This window comes from Mesoplodon densirostris, chromosome 3, assembly GCF_025265405.1.
Source record: "Mesoplodon densirostris isolate mMesDen1 chromosome 3, mMesDen1 primary haplotype, whole genome shotgun sequence".
Classification (NCBI taxonomy): domain Eukaryota; kingdom Metazoa; phylum Chordata; class Mammalia; order Artiodactyla; family Ziphiidae; genus Mesoplodon; species Mesoplodon densirostris.
The window spans coordinates 114,790,666-114,810,981 of record NC_082663.1 but is presented as its reverse complement, the minus strand read 5'-3'; the positions used below and the strand labels follow the sequence as shown (position 1 = coordinate 114,810,981).

The following is a 20,316-nucleotide window of genomic DNA, read 5'->3' as shown; positions in this document are numbered from 1 at the left end:
AAAGATCTATGTGAGGCACATGAGCTCCACCTCCTCTCCAGTCTGCCCTGCACCCCCATCCCACACAAACCATCCTTCCTACAGCCACTGATGGCCTCCATGTTGCTTAATGCGTGATCATCTTTTGGTACTCATCTTACTTGGAGTGTCAGCAGAACTGATTCCTCTCTCCCTTTATTAAAAAAATTTATTTGGGACTTCCCTGGTGGCACAGTGGTTGAGAGTCCACCTGCCGATGCAGGGGACATGGGTTCGTGCCCCGGTCCGGGAAGATCCCGCATGCCGCGGAGCGGCTGGGCCCGTGAGCCATGGCTGCTGGGCCTGCGCGTCCGGAGCCTGTGCTCCGCGACGGGAGAGGCCGCAGCAGTGAGAGGCCCGCATACCGCAAAAAAAAAAAAAAAAAAAAAAATTATTTATTTAATTTAGTTATTTTTGGCTGCATTGGATTTTCATTGCTGTGCAGTGTGCAGGCTTCTCATGGCAGTGGCTTCTCTTGTTGCAGAGCACGGGCTCTAGGCTCACGGGCTTCAGCAGTCGTGGCACACGGGCTCAGTAGTTGTGGCTCATGGGCTCAGTAGTTGTGGCTCATGGGCTCTAGAGCGGCAGGCTCAGTAGTTGTGGCGCATGGGCTTAGTTGCTCCACGACATGTGGGATCTTCCCAGACCAAGGCTCGAACCCATGTTCCCTGCATTGGTGGGCGGATTCTTAACCATTGCGCCACCAGGAAAGCCCCCTCTCTCCCTTTTAAAACATCATCTTCTTCTGGATTCTGTGTACAACACTGGCCTGATTTTCTTCCTATTTCACTATAAAGTCTTTCTCAGTCTTCTGCCAACACCTCCTCTTCTATCCTACCCCTAAATGGACTGAGTTCTGAGCCCTCTTCTCTTCTCACACTATAATTTCTGCCTGGGTAACCTCATCTATTACATTGGCTTGGTTCCATACACATTTATGTCTCCCCAATTATCTACAACCCAGACACAAAACTACCTTCTTAGGGTTGACACTGGGATGTCTCATAGCAACGCACACTTAACAATATCCATACCAGAAACCTTGATCCCTGCACACCAATCCTGTTCCTTTCCCACACTTCCCCAGCTCAGTAAATGTCACTTCCAACCACCCAGTTCCTCAGGTCCTAAACCGGAAAGTCATACTTAACACTCCCTGCTCTTCATCCTCACCACCCATCACCACTCCTCCCTTATAGAAAAACTTGGGTTTTCTCTTGATATTTTTATTCCCTGTAAGTGTTATGTGTGGCATCATTGGTTCCTGCTCATGTAAACTACTAAAAGCAGCTCCAACCTCTATACCTCTCTGCTTCCCCTTTGTCACTATCCAGTCCAGAATCTCCTGCTGTGTCCACCTAGTGATGATGTCTCACCTGGATGAATGCAACAGCCTCCTTACTATTCTCCTCATGTAATTTTTTGCCCCCTCCCGCCTCCACTTCATCCTCTAAGTCCTCAGACAGCCTGCTCACTTCCCATAACACCATGTCCTCACTCCTGTCCTCTTCCTGTCACCTTTCTGGGCCGCCATATTGGTGCATGTGAATGTCCTGGCTGATGCTCTCAAGAACATTAATGATGCCAAAGAGATGCAAACACCAGGTTCTTACTAGACTGTGCTCCAAAGTCATCATCTAGTTTCTAACAGTAATAACGAAGAATGGTTACATTGGCGAATTTGAAATCACTGATGACCACAGAGCTGGGAAAATTGTTGTGAACCTCATGGGCAGGTTAAACAAGTGTGTAGTGATCAGTCCCAGATTTTGATGTGCAACTCAAAGGTCTAAATAAATGGCAGATTGCCCATTTGGTTTCATTATACTGACAACGTCAGCTGGCATCATGGACAAAGAAGCAGCAAAACAAAACACAGCAAAGAAAATCCTGGGATTCTTTTCCTAGGGATGTAGTACACACGTGCAAATGAAATGCCTCAACGGACAAAGGAAATAAAAGAAAAAGAAAATGCATCAGCTTATCAGTTCCTCAGAGAGGGCTTCCCTGACAGCTCTCCTCCAACTGAATTCGGTTTTCCCATTTTCTCTCTCTCAACCTTCTCTTCTGCTGAAGAGGCAGTATCCACACTGGCAGATGGAAGGGACTGCCTGGGTCAAATCCCAACTCCACTGTGGGGCCCTGGGTAAGCCACTTAATCTAAACTCTGGTACCCTTATCTGTAAAATGAGGTAAATATTCTCTTGAAGACAGGGTTTTGTGAGGATTAAATGAATAAATACATGTAAAGTCCTTACAACATAGTGCCTGGCCCAAAGCTGGAGTGTTCACTAAGCATTAGCTATTAGGATGTTTCTTCATGGCACTTACCATAACTGGCAATTATATATGCATTATTTTCTTTGTTTATGCTCTCCCTCCCCTACTATACTATAAACGTTAGCTCCAGTTCCAGTATGGCCACTAATGTTTTTTGCCCCCCTGTCCTTGGCTTCCCCACTTCTTCAGTGAAAGGGATGACCAGGTGACCTCTCAGGTACCTTACAGTTCTAATCTCTAACAGACTAAAGAGGCCTCTTACAGAGAAGTAATGAGAGGTAAGGTTAGAGACTGTGGGCAGCTTTGAAAACCTCTGAGAAGATGATGTCTTGTAAGATGTAATAGAAAGGAACTGGGATTTTCTGAGCAGATACCAGCTTGGTCACAATAAAACAGTATGCAGGCCAATGAAGGCAGAGAGGGCCTAGAGGTAAAAAGCCATGAGGAAGCTCCTACCGGAGCGCTAGGGGGAGGAGAGGTGCACCCAGACTAAGCACAGTCACTGACCAGTTCCTGGTGACTGATCACCATGATAATTCTTCAGTTTCATGTCTGGGTGCTTGAGGGAATGGTGGTCCTGAGACAAACAAACAAGTTTCTTTTAGGAAACTTTCTTGTAGGAAAGACAGAAAGACAATAAGAGTTTGCCTTCAGATACCTTAAACCTGAGGCAAAGCTGAACAAGGGAGAGAGCAACACAAGGACCCTCCATGCCGATCTTTAGTGCAGCTCACTGAACCAATCTTAGGGCCCTCACTTCCCCCACACATTACAAATAAGATGTGCCCTCTTTCTCCCTGTCCCTGACCTGTGCCACCTGCTGACCCCTCCCCCATAGCTCCTTCCTTCAAAAAAACCTATCAGACCTATCAAAACTCCCCCTCTCCAGGCGGACTTCCTGGATTACACCTTTCAGCTTCTTAGTATTTCAGATTTTAGTGCCCAGTTAGCATGACAATTTAAAAAATCAACTATCAGGACTTCCCTGGTGGTCCAGTGGGTAAGACTCCGTGCTCCCAATTCAGGGGGCCCGGGTTTGATCCCTGGTCAGGGAACTAGATCCCTCATGCATGCCACAACTAAGAAGCCCGTGTGCCACAAGTAAAGATCTTGCATGCCGCAACTAAGACCCGGCACAACCGAAATAAATAAATAAATAAATAAATATTTTTAAAAATCACTATCAATATCTTATACAAGGCAGATGTTCCACCTCCCCAACAAAACTAGGAATTCTTCTGGGCGGGAATGGAATCAGTTGCTTCTTTTGCATCTTCCTCCTTCCACGCCTTGGGCCCAGAGCAGTGCCAGCCCCTCAGTGGTTGCTGGCTCAAGGACCTCGCTACGCTCTCTGATCCTGACAGAGCCAGGCCCTCTGGCTCTCAGTGGGGAGACCACGTGGCTCCCAGCCCCAGCTGGGTCTGCTCCAGGCACCTGGTGCATGTCCATGGCCAGTGCTGCAGTGGCGAGGACAGGGCATTTGAAGTCAGTTTGATGAATGATATGGTAGAAGGCCACAATCCTGCCTTACTGGCTGAGAGCACAGGAGCAAACTGATTCATTAGTGGCGTTTGCTGTTTTGATAAGACTGATTTTAATGATACAATTAAATGATGTCTGATTGCTCAACAGTGATACCTGGGTTGCTCCCACACAAGCACAGCTTTGTTTGTCCTAGCTGGTGAACAGCCCCTTTCTCAGGGAAGTATTGTCAAACCCATCAAAGGCAGAAAAGTAATCCAACAAGCAGTCCTTGGAAAACAAGATATCTCCCAGAAGAAATCAAAAAATAAACACAAAACACCTTTCTATATCACAGTAGGATCTAAAAATGTTGCTGTGGGAACCAGAGATGAGTCTGGCGCCTACTAACTGTGACATGACCCCGTGTGACCACAGCAAGTCCATGATCACAGTCTGGTTCAGTGACCTTCTGTAAAATTCAGAGGACTAATTTTAGTGAATTAGTTAGAATGGCCCATTCCAGCCTGGATCAGAAGGGCAATATGATGGTAAATTATCTGCAAAACAGGGAAGAGGATGCATTGCTTTGTTTTGTTTAAAAGGATGTAGAGAAAAGAGCAACACACAGAGAGCTCAGAGCCAGGGTGAGCTCTGGTAGGCCACGTGCCTCCTGAGGTGAGAAAGCCACTGGTCACCACCTGGCCACAGAAACGTGAGTGCAGCGTTGTAGTTACTGCTCGGAAGAGCTGATAAAGAGTTGATAAAGCCTCTTCATCAGGCACCCAAGGTCCGTATTTCAAAACAGCTGAATGCAAGTTTCTATGTCATGGCCCTAATGCACCAAACCTCTGTTGACAAAACTCTTGCTGTGCAAACCTAAACACTATTGATAATGGCTGTACTGAAACAATGGAGTGGCATACCAAAGAAAAACAGAAACAGAACAGAAAACAAGACCAAAATACTTTTAAGTGATTACTTCAGGTCTCCTTTAAATTATTTTCCGTAATTATCGAGCCAGCAGTCCACTGTTATTAATTCATATTCAGCCTATTTAAGCGGCACCAGCAACGCAGGCTGAAAACAAATGCCTCAGTAATTTCCTAACTTTTGAGTGTTATTTTCTTGTCAGTTAAATTTAAAGCAGCCCATTTGTGACCACATTATACCAAGTTAATCTCATCTAAAGTGCTTCACAAACCCTAACAGCTACACTAAGGTTTTATACTAATGAAAGCAATTTACATAAATGAAATTTATGTCAATGCATTTCATGACAAATTTTTTATTTTATAATAATTATAGTACTTATATGATAACATCTGTTGATAGTCACAGTCTAAACCTGGCAAAGATTTAAACCCACAACATTTTCCATGCATCATGTACATTATCTGTGAAAAGCAATAAAAAAAGTAATGAATGCATTAATCATACCAATATCATCTGCAAAGCATAAATCTGAAATACCTTTCACGTCAGCTCAAACTGCTTTTTATTTTTTACACACCTGATTTTACGCCATCTGTAAAAGGGCAAGACAAAGACTTTTGAGGAAATTATATTTCTTGGCCGTTTGACTTTTACAAAATACTCAGGCAAAGTTGTGTAAACAGAAGGTTTACTATACTATAAGAAAAAATGATGCAGTTAAAAGTCCATTTTTATTAAAGGACGGTGTAATGACCACAACATTTTCACATTGCAGTGTGGTGTCATATTTGCATTTTTTACACCTGTTTTACATTTCCCCTCGTCTATCTATCACATGTGTTTTTACAAATATACATCAGCTCTAAACCTCTTCTATGACATAAACAGCAGAAGCAAGACTCCAAATGATAACATTTTAGGCTCTAATTTCCCTACCCTGGTGGACACCAAACCAACGTCCCAGCCACCACCTGACAACATCAGCGGGTCCTGCCCGGGACTCCCCGGGACTCCAGGAATAACTTCAAAGTGAAAAACAACATGAACACACCACGCAGGTATTCTTACTGGCTTCCCAAATTTTAGGTAAAGTTTACTAAAAGTTAGCGCCTCTACTCTCTACTCCAATGACAACTGTGACCACTTTCTCACGTTTCTAGTTGGCTAAAAATGCCCATCAGTGGGCACATGTTAACAGCAAGCAACTGGTGTGATAATCAGACAAGTTTTCACTTTCCCTGGCTCCCAGACACACAGATAATAGCCTAAACTTTAAAAGCAAAATGACACTTTCTAACCTATATGATGCCGAAGCCTTAAGAACATCCTCACTGAGAGTGTTTCTTTACCCTCACCAGGCAGTGAATATCCACTTTCAAGAGTACTCAGATGTGACATTTATATTACTGAATTACTGACTCATAACTTAATGAACAATAAAAACTGAACTAATTCGTTCACAAGGAGAGTGCCTGAGACCTCCACCCATGTCCTGCCAGGATCGTTAAGATTTTCATTAACAGTTGTCTGTCTTCTGGTATCAACAAGCCTTTGACTTCACTAAGTGTTTCAGAATGTTAACCATAAGCCTATTATCAAATTCCTCAATAAAACATCTTTACAAAGTAAGTCAGCAACAGTAACTTTCAACTGCTCTACAGCAGGAGCTCCAGGACAGGAATAGAAACCATTTTACAAACCCCAAACTCACATATGGTGGGTGTTACTGCTGCTAGACGCACAGAACCCCACTCCTCCACCATCGCCACCACCGCCGAGGCCATTCAGGAGCCCCCTCCCTACTCCAGTGCCAGAAATCTTTTAACAGCAGCAGTTACATTTACCAAAATGTGATGAACAAGACAAAGCACAAATAGAGCTTGGACCCTGCCCGGTGAGAGATACTCAACTTGGACAAGCTATTAGACTGAACCATGTAAAAGAGCCATTTTTGTAGGTCAAATCTGGCTGAACATCAGCCAGTTCATAAGATGCCATCTAACAAAATTGAATACCCTGCAGGCAGGCCCACCTAATAAAGCACAGACAAGGTACAGGAGCTCCTCCTGGAATGCAGAGAATTACAGTTCTTTTTCACAAAGCTCAGTCCCTCTCTCATGAATCAAACCTGCTCTCCATTACCAAGTGGAAAATCCTTATCTCCTCCAGCCAGAACTCTTCATTCACCCAAAAGGTACCAAACTAGGTCAGCTGACCTACCCCCACTCTTACCTATTCCTGATACTAAGTTTGTTTCTGCGCTGAAAGGGGTGGTCCAGTATCCAAGAAGGAGAGACTGGGGACAGCCTTCCCAGGGGGCTGTGATGCCGCCTGGTCCACCTGGACTCCTGCCCTGGAGGGCTCCACCTGCTGGCATCTGGAGTAGCTGTTGCCTGGGTTCAAAGCCTCATCTTCTAAACCTGCTTCCAAAGCATAAAATTTCCTCTGATTTTTTTTTTTTCTTAAATTTTTGGCTGCGTTGGGTCTTCGTTGCCGTGCGCAGGCTTTCTCTAGTTGCGGCGAGCGGGGGCTACTCTATTGCAGTGAGCGGGCTTCTCATTGCAGTGGCTTCTCTTGTTGCGGAGCACGGGCTTTAGGCGCGTGGGCTTCAGTAGTTGTGGCTCGCAGGCTCAGTAGTTGTGGCTCACGGGCTTCAGTAGTTGTGGCTCGCGGGCTCTAGAGCGCAGGCTCAGTAGTTGTGGCACACGGGCTTAGTTGCTCTGCAGCATGTGGGATCTTCCCAGACCAGGGATCGAACCCGTGTCCCCTGCATTGGCAGGCAGATTCTTAACCACTGTGCCACCATGGAAACCCATTTCCTCTGATTTTGTAAGCTTCCCACATGTCCCCACATGACAATGCCTAACAAAATGTATCTTTATGGAAGGCTCACACCCACATTTCTAACTGACATTTTGTTCTTTCAACACTATCACCCTGCAGTTGCCAAACACCTTAGAATACGTTTACATGTCACTCAGAGACCTCTCCCTCCTTATGTCTACATGAACAGAAAAAAAGCAAAACTCCTTTACAAATGCCAACCCCACCCTAAGTCCAAGTACTCCAAGTGTCGAAACTTCCTGCCTCGGCCCTGGCACTGCCATGCTCGGAATACCCATGGAGTCTCATCATTACCTTTGCACCGCCACCAAGGAAAGACAGTGGGCTAACAGTGACCAAAACCCACGGCCACTTCATCCACCTACGCCATTAGGATCCCTCGGGAATTTTCACATTTATATTCGCTAAGTATTTGCGCCGATCTGAGCTATCAAATGCATGTGGACTCTTTGGAACTAACCATATCTTGGAATAAAACCTCTAAGAGGAAAAACGTCCAAATATATTTTACTAGCTACTTCTTATGGTAAAACCTAGAATAACCCAAAGCTTTGAGACGTAGCTTTTCCATCCAGGGTCAATGAAAAGGTTTCTAAAATGTATGGTTCAATTTCTATAGTAATAAAAGAAATGGATTCTAAAGCAAACTTATAATACCATTTCACACACACTACATAAGCAAACCACTTAAAAACTATAACACCCGGGACTTCCCTGGTGGTCCAGTGCTTGAGATTCCGTGCTTCCACTGCAGGGGGCGCGGGTTCCATCCCTGGTGGGGGAACTAGCATCCCACACGCTGCGAGGCACGGCCAAAAAAAAAAAAAAGTAACACCCAACAGGTGTAATCTTACTCCTGGAGATTTACTGTAAGTAAAAAGACAAGACTATGGGGCTTCCCTGGTGGCGCAGTGGTTGAGAGTCCGCCTGCCGATGCAGGGGACACGGGTTCGTGCCCCGGTCTGGGAAGATCCCACATGCTGTGGAGCGGCTAGGCCCATAAGCCATGGCCGCTGAGCCTGCGCATCCGAACCCCATGCTCCGCAACGGGAGAGGCCACAACAGTGAGAGGCCCGTGTACCGCAAAAAAAAAAAAAAAAAAAAAAAAAGATAAGGCTATGTAAAGAACTGGAAAATGTTCATATCCTATTGAGCAAAAAGACAGAACATTTTTTACCTATATATTCAGCAAAGACTAAAAAAAAAATACATGCTAATACCCAGTGTGAAGTCTCTTAGGGGAGATGGGGGTCATCAGCTCTGACCACAGCTCCCACCGGCGTGTAAAGCTGAGGCCAGGAGAGGTGCTGTCACATGCAGCACAGTGGGCCTCCCCTAACTCCTGCTAAGGGCGGGGCTGCAGTGAGGGAGACATAGTCTTAGCAAGGCATACAGACGCATGTGGAAATGCCTGCTCACAATAAAAAGTGACAGGTCCACAGGCTAGACTGGACATCCTCTCATAGCCATCTGGCATACACGGGGGACTGTACCTAGAAGATAAATTTCTAGATTCGTACAATGGGTATTGTTGGACAATGGGTATTTTAAAAGTCGATAGACATCACCCAATTGCTCTCCAAAAAGGTTATATTACTTGACACTCTGACCTCTTCACTTTCCATCTCCCACATCACAACTGCACTTCCCTCCTCACGAGCTTAGACTCCAAAGTCCAATGTTTTGACCCTCCCTTGCACACATCCTTAGTTTCCTTGCCCCCTGTTCCTCCACTGCACTCATCTGGCAAAAGTTCAGCCCTTGTTAACAGCTCATACAACTCAATAACAAAAAAAACAGACAACCCATTCAAAAATTGGGCTGAAGACCTAAATAGACATTTCTCCAAAGTAGACATACAGATGGCCAACAGGCACATGAAAAGATGCTCAACATCACTAATTATTAGAGAAATGCAAATCAAAACTACAGTGAGGTACCACCTCACACCAGTAAGAATGGCCACCATGAAAAAGCCTACAAATAACAAATGCTGGAGAGGGTGTGGAGAAAACGAAACCTTCCTACACTGTTAGTGGGAATGTAAATTGGTGCAGCCACTATGGAAAACAGTTTGGAGGTTCCTCAAAAATACTAAAAATAGAGTTGCCATATGATCCAGCAATCCCACTCCTGAGCATGTATCAGGACAAAACTATAATTCAAAAAGATACATGCATCCCCCGATGTTCACTGCAGCACTATTTACAATAGCCAAGGCATGGAAACAACGTAAATGTCCACTGACAGATGAATGGATAAAGAAGATGTGGTACATATCTACAATGGAATATTACTCAGCCATAAAAAAGAATGAAATAATGCCATTTGCAACAACATGGATGGACCTAGAGATTATTATACATTTGCAACAACATGGATGGACCTAGAGATTATTATACTAAGTGAAGTAAGTCAGAAAGAGAAGGACAAATATCATATGCTATCACTTATATGTGGAATCTAAAATACAACATAAATGAACCTATCCAGGAAACAGAAACAGACTCACAGACATAGAGGACAGACTTCTGGTTGGCAAGGAAGAAGGGGGTGGGGGAGGGATAGACTGGGAGTTTGTGTTTAGTAGACGCAAACTATTATATAGAGAGTGGATAAACAACAAGGTCCTACTGTAGAGAACAGGGATATCCTGTGATAAACCATAATAGAAAAGGATATGAAAAAGAATATGTGTGTGTGCATGTGCATGCATGTATATAGCTGAATCACCATACAGTAGAAATTAACACAACACTGTAAATCAACTATACTTCAATAAAATAAATTAAAAAAAAAAAAAGTTCAGCCCTTGTTAAGCCCAACCCTGCACCTACTCCAAGCCTGTGCCCAAGCAGCTGAACATGGCTGGACAAAACACACAAGATCTTCACCTTAAATGTTCGCCCATAAATCTCCAGTGACACTGAGAACTGCCCAGCAACCGACCACATTTCACAGTTCCTTCACTGTCTTAGTCTCTAAGAGGACTATTTCATGCCTTTTCCTATTTTTCCAGATCTCCAACACTCCTCCCTCCCACCCCGACTCATTCTCAACTGATGACTTCACTAAAAAAATAGAAGCCATCAGAAGAGAAAACTACCTCTTCTTCCCAAGACAAACGTGGCAACCTACCTGCATCTGTACACATACACTCAGCCCTCTTTCCTATCACAATGGAGGTACCATGCCTGCAACTCCACCTGCCCACTTTTGCCGATCCAGGACAATGATCCCCTCTGACGGCTCTCAAACTGTTATCCCCAGCCTGAACTCTGACCTCATATCACCAACTGCTGATCCAATATTGCCAGTTGGGTGACTAGTAAGTATCTCAAACCTGACATGTCCAAAACGGAATTCTTAATTCCCTACCCTGCTCTCCACTCCACTTTCCCCAGCCAAGTAAATGGTACCAGTGGCACCACCCTTTACCCTACAGCTTGAACCAAAACCTTGGGATCATCCTTGACCCTCTCCTTCCCCCACATCCAGTATAACAGCAAGTCTGGACTGTTCCATCTATAAAATAAATGAGAAATCCTGCGTTTCTCTCCACATTCCACTGCTTCCCCCATCGTCTCTCACCATCTCTTGCCTAGCCTGTCACACGGCAACTTATACATTCTGCCTGCTGCCACTCTTGCCCTTCTGCCATCTGTTCACAGCAGAACAGCCAGGGTGATCTTTTTAGAACATAAACTGAATAATGGCACTTCTCTGCCTGAAATCCTCCAAGAGCTCTCCTTCACAGAATAAAATCCAAGCTCCTTGCACAGCAACAAGGCTCCAGTGCTCTGGCCCCTCCCTCTCTTCGGCCTCTTCTCCTTTCTGTCCGCTCCAGACACTGGCCCCCTGGCTCTTCCTCAATCACACCAAGATCACTCCTGCTCCAGGAATTTGGTACTTGCTGTCTCTCCACCAGAAATGCTCTTCCTTCGGTCTTCACATGCTGAGCTCCCTCACATTACTCAGGCCTCAGATGTCCCTTCCCCAGAGAGGCCTTTCCAGCCCCCTCCATCTTAAATAGTGTGCTCACCCCTCCGTCACTCCCCATCCCAATATCCTACCTTATTCTCCCTCATGACTTAATCACTACGTGAAATTATATTATTTGCTCATTTGTTTATTGTCTATCTTCTCTGCCAGAAAGGGAGCTACATGAGCTTAGAATAGTGCCTGGCACAGAGAAGGTGCTTAGTAAATATCTGTTAATGAATATTACTTTTACAATAAAAATTAAACTACTTTAAAAAAATTTAACTGCTTGTACAATTGCCACATTGTGAATAAACTATACATATGGAGAAAGACTAGGTAAAAGAATAGGTAAAGAGATGGAAGTAGTTGCAATGGGAAAATTTTTATTTACACCATCCTATTTTAATGTTTTATATCATTGTTTTATAATTTTAAAAAATACCTTTTCTGTATTGAAAAATAAATGAAAGATAAGTGAGGCTCCATCAGTGCCAGAGGGTCATCACTCTAAACATTAGTTGCAAAAAAGGGAAAAGTAGCCCTGACACCTGGGAGCTGGCTTGGACTACCACCTAGGCCTCCAAGTTGCTAGGAGCCAGCCGGGTACCCAAACCTAGGCCTTGGTGCTGAACAGCAACAGCAACATCAGACAAGGCCACTCTGTGACCATGAAGGATTAGGACAAAAATAAAACCACTCTTGTAATGATTATTGTAATCATGACAATAATGTAATGCGGAGTATCACAGATATCACTCTGCAATGTTATCTCAACACAAACAAAACGTGAACATTGTCCAAATCACAAAACACCAAGCACCCGCCTCTCCTGGCGAATAAGTGACTGCTGCTTCTTTACCAGTTTCAGCTTTGGCCCCACTTCAGTCCATTCTCCCTCCAGGTAAGATTTATTAAAATAGTGAATCATAGAAGAGCCCATTTGCAGACAGCATCCAACCCAGAGCAAAGCTCTGATCCTTAAAGATCACCAACACCAGCCCAAATCCGGTAGTAAGTCTTTCCAACACCGTCTTCCTGAGATGCCCCACAGTTCCCTATGGCGTGCACTCTTCCTCACCGCAACAAGCAATAAGCCTAACTTGTTCAGCTATTGGTATGTTCCTGGTGGTCTTTGGCTGGTGGGCACTGACACTTGTCATGACATCAGTTGCCACTACAGGCCATTACATGCAGAAGTCATAGGAGCCTGGCTAGAAAACCAACCCCAGGATATAATATCAGTGCTGGTTCTCTGCACACATTCCCTGACATCAGCTGACTTTCTTGTCATCTGCCTCTTTCTCCTAAAAGGTGAGTGAAGGGGGTGGTGGGGGGGAAAGCCAAGAAAATTAAATGTCCTGGTGAATAACGTTACAATTAATCAAGGATACCCTGCACAGCTTCCCTTCCCCCTACCATTTCCGAAAGTACCCTGAGCACACGGTTAGAGTGGGGCTGGATGACTGACTCATGGGCAGAGTCTGAGGCAACACTACTCAAGTACTTTAAGCCACATGTTCAAGCCCAATAAATTAGCCCAGGCTTAAAGAAGTCAGGCTGTACACATGCAAGAATTTTAATAAGCTTGGAAAATGCTACCTAGAGCTTACGCACAAGCTTACTGTACCAATGGGATTCCCTGCCACCAGCCACAGAGTGCTAAGCCCCTGACAAGAGCCATTGAGCATGTGGGGCAGCAGGGACAAGGAGTCGGCTTAGTCCAGGTTTCCTCAGGAGTTGGAGACACAGCAGAAGGCTGGTAGCCAGATGGATGGAGACCAGAATAGGGCATGCAGCACAGTGGAGCCAACGGCATTTACTAGGAAAACATGTGAAGGTTCCTTTGGTGGAAATCTGGTCCTCAGACACCCTTCCAGAAACAAGCAAACACTGTAATCAATGTCTGCATTTATCAAATGCTTGTTTGTACCCAGAACTGTGTTATGTACAATAGACAATTATTTAAGCCAACAGGATCTCTGCCTTCTAGATGCTGACACCTAATATAAATAAAAACAATAAATCTGTCCAGAGGATTATCAAACTAACTGAACAAACATGAAATAGTCTAAAGCACTGACCTTATATAAATGCAATGGAGTAAGAACTGATGGGAGATGACTCTCTAAACAGGGTGGGGCCCTAATGGAACAGTTCCCCTGTTAAGGCTGAATCTCCAAGGCAGGGACCAGCTTTTAAGAAAAGCTTCAGGACTTCCCTGGTGGCACAGTGGTTAAGAATCCGCCTGCCAATGCAGGGGACATAGGTTCGAGCCCTGGTCCAGAAAGATCCTATAGGCCGTGGAGTAACTAAGCCCGTGCACCACAACTACTGAGCCTGCGCTCTAGAGCCTGTGAGCCACAACTACTGAAGCCCACGCGCCTAGAGCCCATGCTCCGCAACAAGAGAAGCCATGCAATGAGAAGCCCGCGCACCGCAACGAAGAGTAGCTCCCACTCACCACAACTAGAGAAAGCCCACACGCAGCAACTAAGACCCAACGCAGCCATAAATAAATAAATAAATAAATAAATAAATAAATTTATTAAAAAGAAAGAAAGAAAAGCTTCAAGGGCTGGCTATTGGGCTTGGAGAAAATGAGCCAATCTGAGAAGAGGGTGCAGCTTGGGAGATGATTTAGAGACAGAAATGCAACTATAAGGAGAGAGAAAACTTGACAACCATCCAAGAAAAGTAGGGGAAATCAGTCAAGCAGGTGTATGTTTCTCAACCATTTTTACTCATGTCCCCTTCTGATCAGTATAAAAAGCTCACACACTCTGTTAATGTTATTCAAAATTTGAAAGGAAATTAAATATCCTAACCAACACCAAATCAGAGCAATAGTGGTTTCAGAATCTGATTTTCCAAATCACACAAATCACCCTCTTCCCCTAGAGCTGAGAATCACCCAGTTGGGTGGTAGCAACTGTCAACAAGGAAGGAGTAACTATCACTGAATTCTTAAGGAAGAAAGGATTTGGATCTTGGATCCACAGGGCACCAGACAACCAGTGGTACTAGAAAGAGTTACAGCCTAAGGTGATAAAAATAGACCATGGCACAAGCAGGAATATGTAATAATTACCTGATTAAAATTTTTGAAAGAGAACTCTTTGTAGATGGCATCTCTCTCACTTAATTCCGACCATCCTGCTGCTTTAAGGTCAAGTATAACTTGGTTCCTCTCCTCTGCTGTCAACCAGTGAGCATCTGCTGACTATGAAAAGAACACATTTAATACCTGAAATGTAGAGGTTTGGTTAAATTCAAATAAATTTACTGCTCTTTACCTTATGTAGAGAGGTGGGAAAAAGTCTTAAGGGCAACAACTTCTAACCATCTTTGATTACTTTGTTCTCAAAATACAAAATTCTCAAAAAACAAGGCTAGCTCTGTACAGAATAAGCTGTCTCCATTGTATGTGGGTTTATCACCCCTTACGTACGTCTCAAACTTTACAATTCAGCTTCTCTGGTTTATTACAGACACAACTGAGATCAACCATTTGTCCATCTTACCAAAGATCATCACCAATGGCCAGCACTCCAGGACTTGGGAAACGGCGGCAAACACACACACCCAAGGAAACCCTGCAAGTCCATCGGCAGAACCAGGATTGGAACCCAGGGCTCTAAACTCCTGGTCTACTGCTCTTTGGATGGTCCCACAGCACCTTAGTAGCCTTCAGTCCTTACTCACGTGAGTCTCAACTATCCGGGTTCACCATCCCCTTTCAATTGTAATGAAAACCAATCCTCAAAGAGGAAAAAACAAATGCACATTTACAGGGGATTTTGTATAATAACTTCTGGGTGTCCACAGACCCTCTGGACTACAGGTAAAAAGCCCCTGCTTTAGCGGAATGAGTTTTCTCAGAAACACCAGTAAGACAAACTCCCTCAACTGTCTGGCCAGAGCGCTGCCCAGTCAGAAGCACTTGTGCGCAACTGTCCACCTTGTTCCTACTCATCCTGGTGAAGACATTCCCAAATCCGAATTCTATTGGTTAACAGGCCCACACTTTCCATGCTATTTGTTTTTTAACTGTAAGAACTCTAAGCAGCATGTCAGACAGAAGATAAGGACACTCCAGGAGAAGTCAGAAGAGCTATGCTCTCACTCTGGCATAAGTGCCCACCAGTACCTCCTGTCTTCCCTATATGCAGGGTTACTATCGTCTCAGATGAGGGAGGGACTGGCACCCAGAAAGACTGGACTAATGTGAGGGCTCCTTATCAAAGGGCAACCGGGGGCTGAGCTGTATCCTCTGCCATGAAACTTCAACACATTCCCACTTCAGAAATCCTACAACCCTTTATCATTGACATCAATGTAATTAAGAAGGCAAAGTAAGTAACCCTAGAGACAACTTATTCTACGAGGACGAAAGGATGCTAATGAGTCAATTTTCTAGTTTCTCTTCCTTGCTAGGCCAGCTACCCTTCCCTACAACTAACAAAAGAGAAAGTGAGAATACCTCTTAATTAAATAAAAACATTTAAAGGCTTGTTATCAAAAACCATTTACTATTAAGAACCAATGTATCGATTAGCTTTACAATGACAGCTCTGAAAAATTTCACATAAAGACCTGCTATAGGAAACAAGCCAAAATTTTTATTAAATAAATATTTTAACTCAACTCAAACTATTTTGGAATCACTGAGTAGCTGCAAAGAAAACTACTAACCATGTTGTGGGCAATATAGCAGTCACCCGGAGTCTGTGGAGCACATTCTGAGCTGTTTTCCTCCACCCTCTCCACCATCCACATCCCCAGTGAGGTCAATGTGTGCTCACCACAGATGTCTGCCTAGGAACAGGGACCGTGTTCAGGGCTGTGAAATGGAGTCACTTCACCTACATAACACAAATGGTCCCCTTGGAGACATACCCTCTGCAGAACCCTTTGTGGTGGACTTTCTTTTTTTTTTTTTCCTGTGGGAGGTGTGGGGAGCGACAGGGGAAAGCATAGGATCTGGAGAGCAACCTTGATTCGAAGCCTAGTTTTGTTACTTTCAGGTGTGGGTGCTGAATAAATCACTTAGCCTCTCACTGAGTAGCAGCGTTCTACAGTGGGGACGTTACAATATCCACCTGCCCAGATTTTTTTAAGGCTTAAAGAGATCTTAAGTGTGAAGGCACCCAGCAGAGAGCCTGGCATGTGGCAGCCACTCCAACAGCGGCTGTTTATTCATCCCTCCCCAAACCCCACAATTTTACTTGATCGGCAGCACCCTAGACACAGATATGCCCTGGGACACGCCTAGGTGACAGTAAGCACTCATCTTAAGTTCTCACCTTAATGGCCACAAAACAGAGTGCTCATCTTCTCCATCATCGAGTTACTTTATATTTCTTCTATTAAAGAATTTCAAACTGCCAAATGGGCTCTGGCAAACAATCTAAGAAAATGAAATGGTGAGTTTAATGCAATATTTTCCCACTAGGTGGTGCTGCAAGTTAAAACTTTCCCTCAAGTTAACTTACCCCCCAATGTTAACTTCTAAAGCGGGGAAACGGACGGGACGCCCGTCGGAAGAGGAAAGAATCAATGTGCAACCAAAAAAATAATTTATTGGTAATTCCTCAAAAAAATTAACACCAAGATAAATAAGTTAATTCAACATTCAGTGCCCCGTTCACAGCAAGCGAGCCGAGACGGAGACGGTGCCTGCTCTCACCGAGCGCACAATCTAGAGGACCCAACGCCACCTTAATCACATAGAGTCCCTAACCGTGAAATATTTTCACAACTACTTTTCGTATTCACTTTTTTTTTTTTTAACGAAAGTCGTCCTGGTTTGTTTTCCGGTTAGCAATTTCGTAGGCTAAGACGGAATTCTAGGCCAAGGGAAAACTGTCAGATGCTGCGGCCACCCTTGTCTCAGACCAGCGCGTCGGGCAGGGGGCAGGTGCCCAAACATGCCTACCCAAAATCCCAGCCCGAAGGCCCGGCCCACTTCGGGGCCTGCGCCGGTCCCTCCGCCTCTCGGCCGGCACAGCGGGGCCTCGCCCTCCTCCCGCACCGCGAGCCCTCGTCACTTACCATGGCCGCGAGGCTCTGGCTCCTGCCCCGCAGCGCCGCGAACCAACGCCGCGTCGCCCCTTGTGCCCCCAGCGCCGCAGCCATAATCTCTGGCCGAGGGCTGCCCGGCGCGCTGCCTGCCCGCCCCTGCCCGGAGTCAGGAGCCGAGCGGGCAGCTCCCAGCCACGGCCCAGGACTTCCCGCACAACCCGGCCCCGCGCCGCGCAGGCCCAGACGCGGACCTGCCCCGGAAGGCCCCCAGATGCTTCAGTGGCCGGCGACGCTGCCGGCATCTAGGCGGACGCGCGGCAGGCCCCCGGGAGGCCTCCGCAGGCCCAGATGCTGTCAACCCCGGCTCTGCGGCCCGTCCCCGTCATCCCCGCCCGGTGCCGGGTTTCCCGCCTGTGCGAGAGCGGTAGGCGTGCTGGCGAGGCGATGCGGATGGACCTCCGCTTCGCTCTTCGGTGTCCGGGCCTCGGGTTGTCGCCGGCCGTCTGACCGCACTGGGCTCCCTTCTGGGCGGTGGGGCAAACAGTCCGCGCGGGCGGGAGGACGTCGCGGGCAGGGGCAGGAACAGATGAGCTGCAGAGGGGCGGGGGGTGATTGGGGACCACTCCCCTCTGCTCGCGGTTGAGTGAACCATAGTGATCCGCATCAGGGCCTTATAAGGCAGGGAGCCGCCGGTTGGAAAGTAAGCTCTGCTCTGTTATTACTTAGCTGCCAATGCCCTGGGCAAACTGGCTCATCTCTCTTTGCCTAGATAAAACAGTTTGGAAAACCTAGCTCATAGTGCTCTCTAGAAGGTAGCACACGCACGGTACACAGTTAGGCACCTCGGAGATACATGTGGACAGATTTAGCTAAATTTTTAAAATATATTTATTTTTTGATAAAAGGACTATTCTTTTTTATATTTGTATTATTTTATTCTCTTATCATTCCTTTTTTTGCCTTTTTTTTGAGGTGTAATTCATATACCATAAAATTCACCCTTTAAAGTGTACAATTCAGCAGTGTTTAGTATATTCACTTATATCTTTTTTTACTAAATAGTTTAAGCAAATTAATAATATAAGCAGTTTTGCAGAGGACATAGCAATACACTCGAATATTTCTTTAAAACAATGAGTCCATTTAAGTTCAACTTAGCAGTTGCTAGCATTTGGTTTTATTTCTCATGTGGACTTGGAAAATATAAAGCCTTTTTACCCAAAATAGTCTAAAATTCAGACTTATGGCCCAACCCATCTTCTTTGCTTTTGCCCACTTGATGAAAACTCAGCAATCTTGCTGTAGACCTTCATCAGATGTCACTGGTCTCAAGGCATTTATCTAAGACATTCTAGTTTCCTTTGCCTGATGCCTTAGGTGGACAGAGGCAAGGGTTGGAATTAAAAATTGTATTTCCAATATTTACTTTGGGTTTTTAGGATCATGAAAAATGCTATAGAAACTTGCTCATTAAAGTGAGAACTGAGAAATGAACTGGTAGTTGTGAGGTAACAAGTTGGAGACCCCTCATCATTTTCAGTAGTTTGCTTTCATCATTTTCCTTCCCTAACACCACTGTACAAGACTGTGGCATGTCAGCTCTAGTCATGAAAGCAGCAGCAGGATGCTAGTGCTAGTTAGGGCCCAGGGGAAGTGATGTCCACCAGTAGGGGCTGTGAATGCCCGGCCCTCACATGTAGGTCTCTTAGCAGGATTTAAGTCCCTCAGCAAAGATTTACTGGGCACATCGTCTGTAATGGACACTGTTGAGAAAAGCAGTCTCCTGCTCACAGTCTTTCACATAAGAATAGGCCTTGGACCTTGGACACTTCCTTACCAAAAAAGAGCCCACACACACTGTGCCAGGCTTATCAGCCTGTGAAGGTATCCTTCTCTGTTTCAGACTGAATGTGTGCTCCTTTGTTCTGCTTAAACATGGATGTCAATGACCTTGGGGCACACAATGCTGTGGCACTAGAGGGGTGCTCTTTAGCCATAGGCTGGGGGTGAGGGACACCCATGAGCCACTCTGCACACTACTGTGACTGATCTTGCTGTCTCTAAGTGAATAAAAACACTTCCATCCAGTGCTTGACCATGTTGTTTTCCTTGGCAACTCTGATACCAAGAAGTCATGGACAGAAGTGTTTGGACTTATATCCCTGGTGGCTGGCATTGTGATGATCCTTGCTATCCTCCATGGAGTTGCAGTCCCCAGGCATTGGTTCCTGGTACACGGTGTTCTCAACAGACATGTTTGGCTTGGGGTGGTTTAGCTGGTCTTGGACCACTTCCTTCCCCCATCTGCTTCCCTGTCCCTCAACACCAGTGCTTCCGGCTGACCCTCCACACTTGCACCTCCCCTCCAAGGAGCAGCCCTGCTCCACATTTCCCTCCAGGGGAAACTCTGCAGCTTATCTGAGCTAAGTGTCAGAAGCAAAGCCATGGATCTGTTGGTCATCCTGGGAGCCTTTCCTCACCCTCCAGACTAGAATAGGGCCCCACTACATATCAAACAATATGAAAATTCCTGTATCCTTGATAGGATAACGCCCACTCTTGGAATCTGCCCCCAAGGAAATAAGACTATATACACAACCATAAATCCAGCAAAAGAGGACAGGTTAGATAAGTAATGCTGAATCTATTCAAAGGCCTATTATGTAGCCATGGTTAGGAAAACTATTACCAACAGTGAAATATTTATCATTTGTTAAGCAAAAGAAGAAAAAGACGCTATATCATGACTACAAGTATGGGAAACACACATAA

The 20,316-nt window shown here is 45.3% G+C and overlaps 1 protein-coding gene and 1 pseudogene across 3 annotated transcripts in view; one reads left to right on the top strand and one right to left on the bottom strand.

Annotated features, from left to right (window-relative positions):
- Positions 1–18,086, bottom strand: part of PCBD2 (pterin-4 alpha-carbinolamine dehydratase 2) — a 49,366-nt gene extending 31,280 nt beyond the window's left edge. The window contains exons 1-4 of one of the 3 annotated variants that reach the window (XM_060091949.1): positions 17,575–17,664; positions 16,827–16,930; positions 16,216–16,338; positions 14,612–14,743 (exon numbers count right to left, since the gene is read on the bottom strand). In XM_060091949.1, the coding sequence (XP_059947932.1) occupies positions 14,612–14,743; positions 16,216–16,299 (216 nt within the window). In that variant the 5' untranslated portion in view covers positions 16,300–16,338; positions 16,827–16,930; positions 17,575–17,664. Of the gene's footprint in view, positions 1–14,611; positions 14,744–16,215; positions 16,339–16,826; positions 16,931–17,574 lie in introns of all 3 variants that reach the window. The other 2 variants (XM_060091948.1, XM_060091950.1) reach the window with 2 other exon arrangements.
- On the top strand, positions 1,515–1,926 carry LOC132485824 (small ribosomal subunit protein uS8-like; annotated as a pseudogene).
- Positions 18,087–20,316: the final 2,230 nt, after the last annotated feature.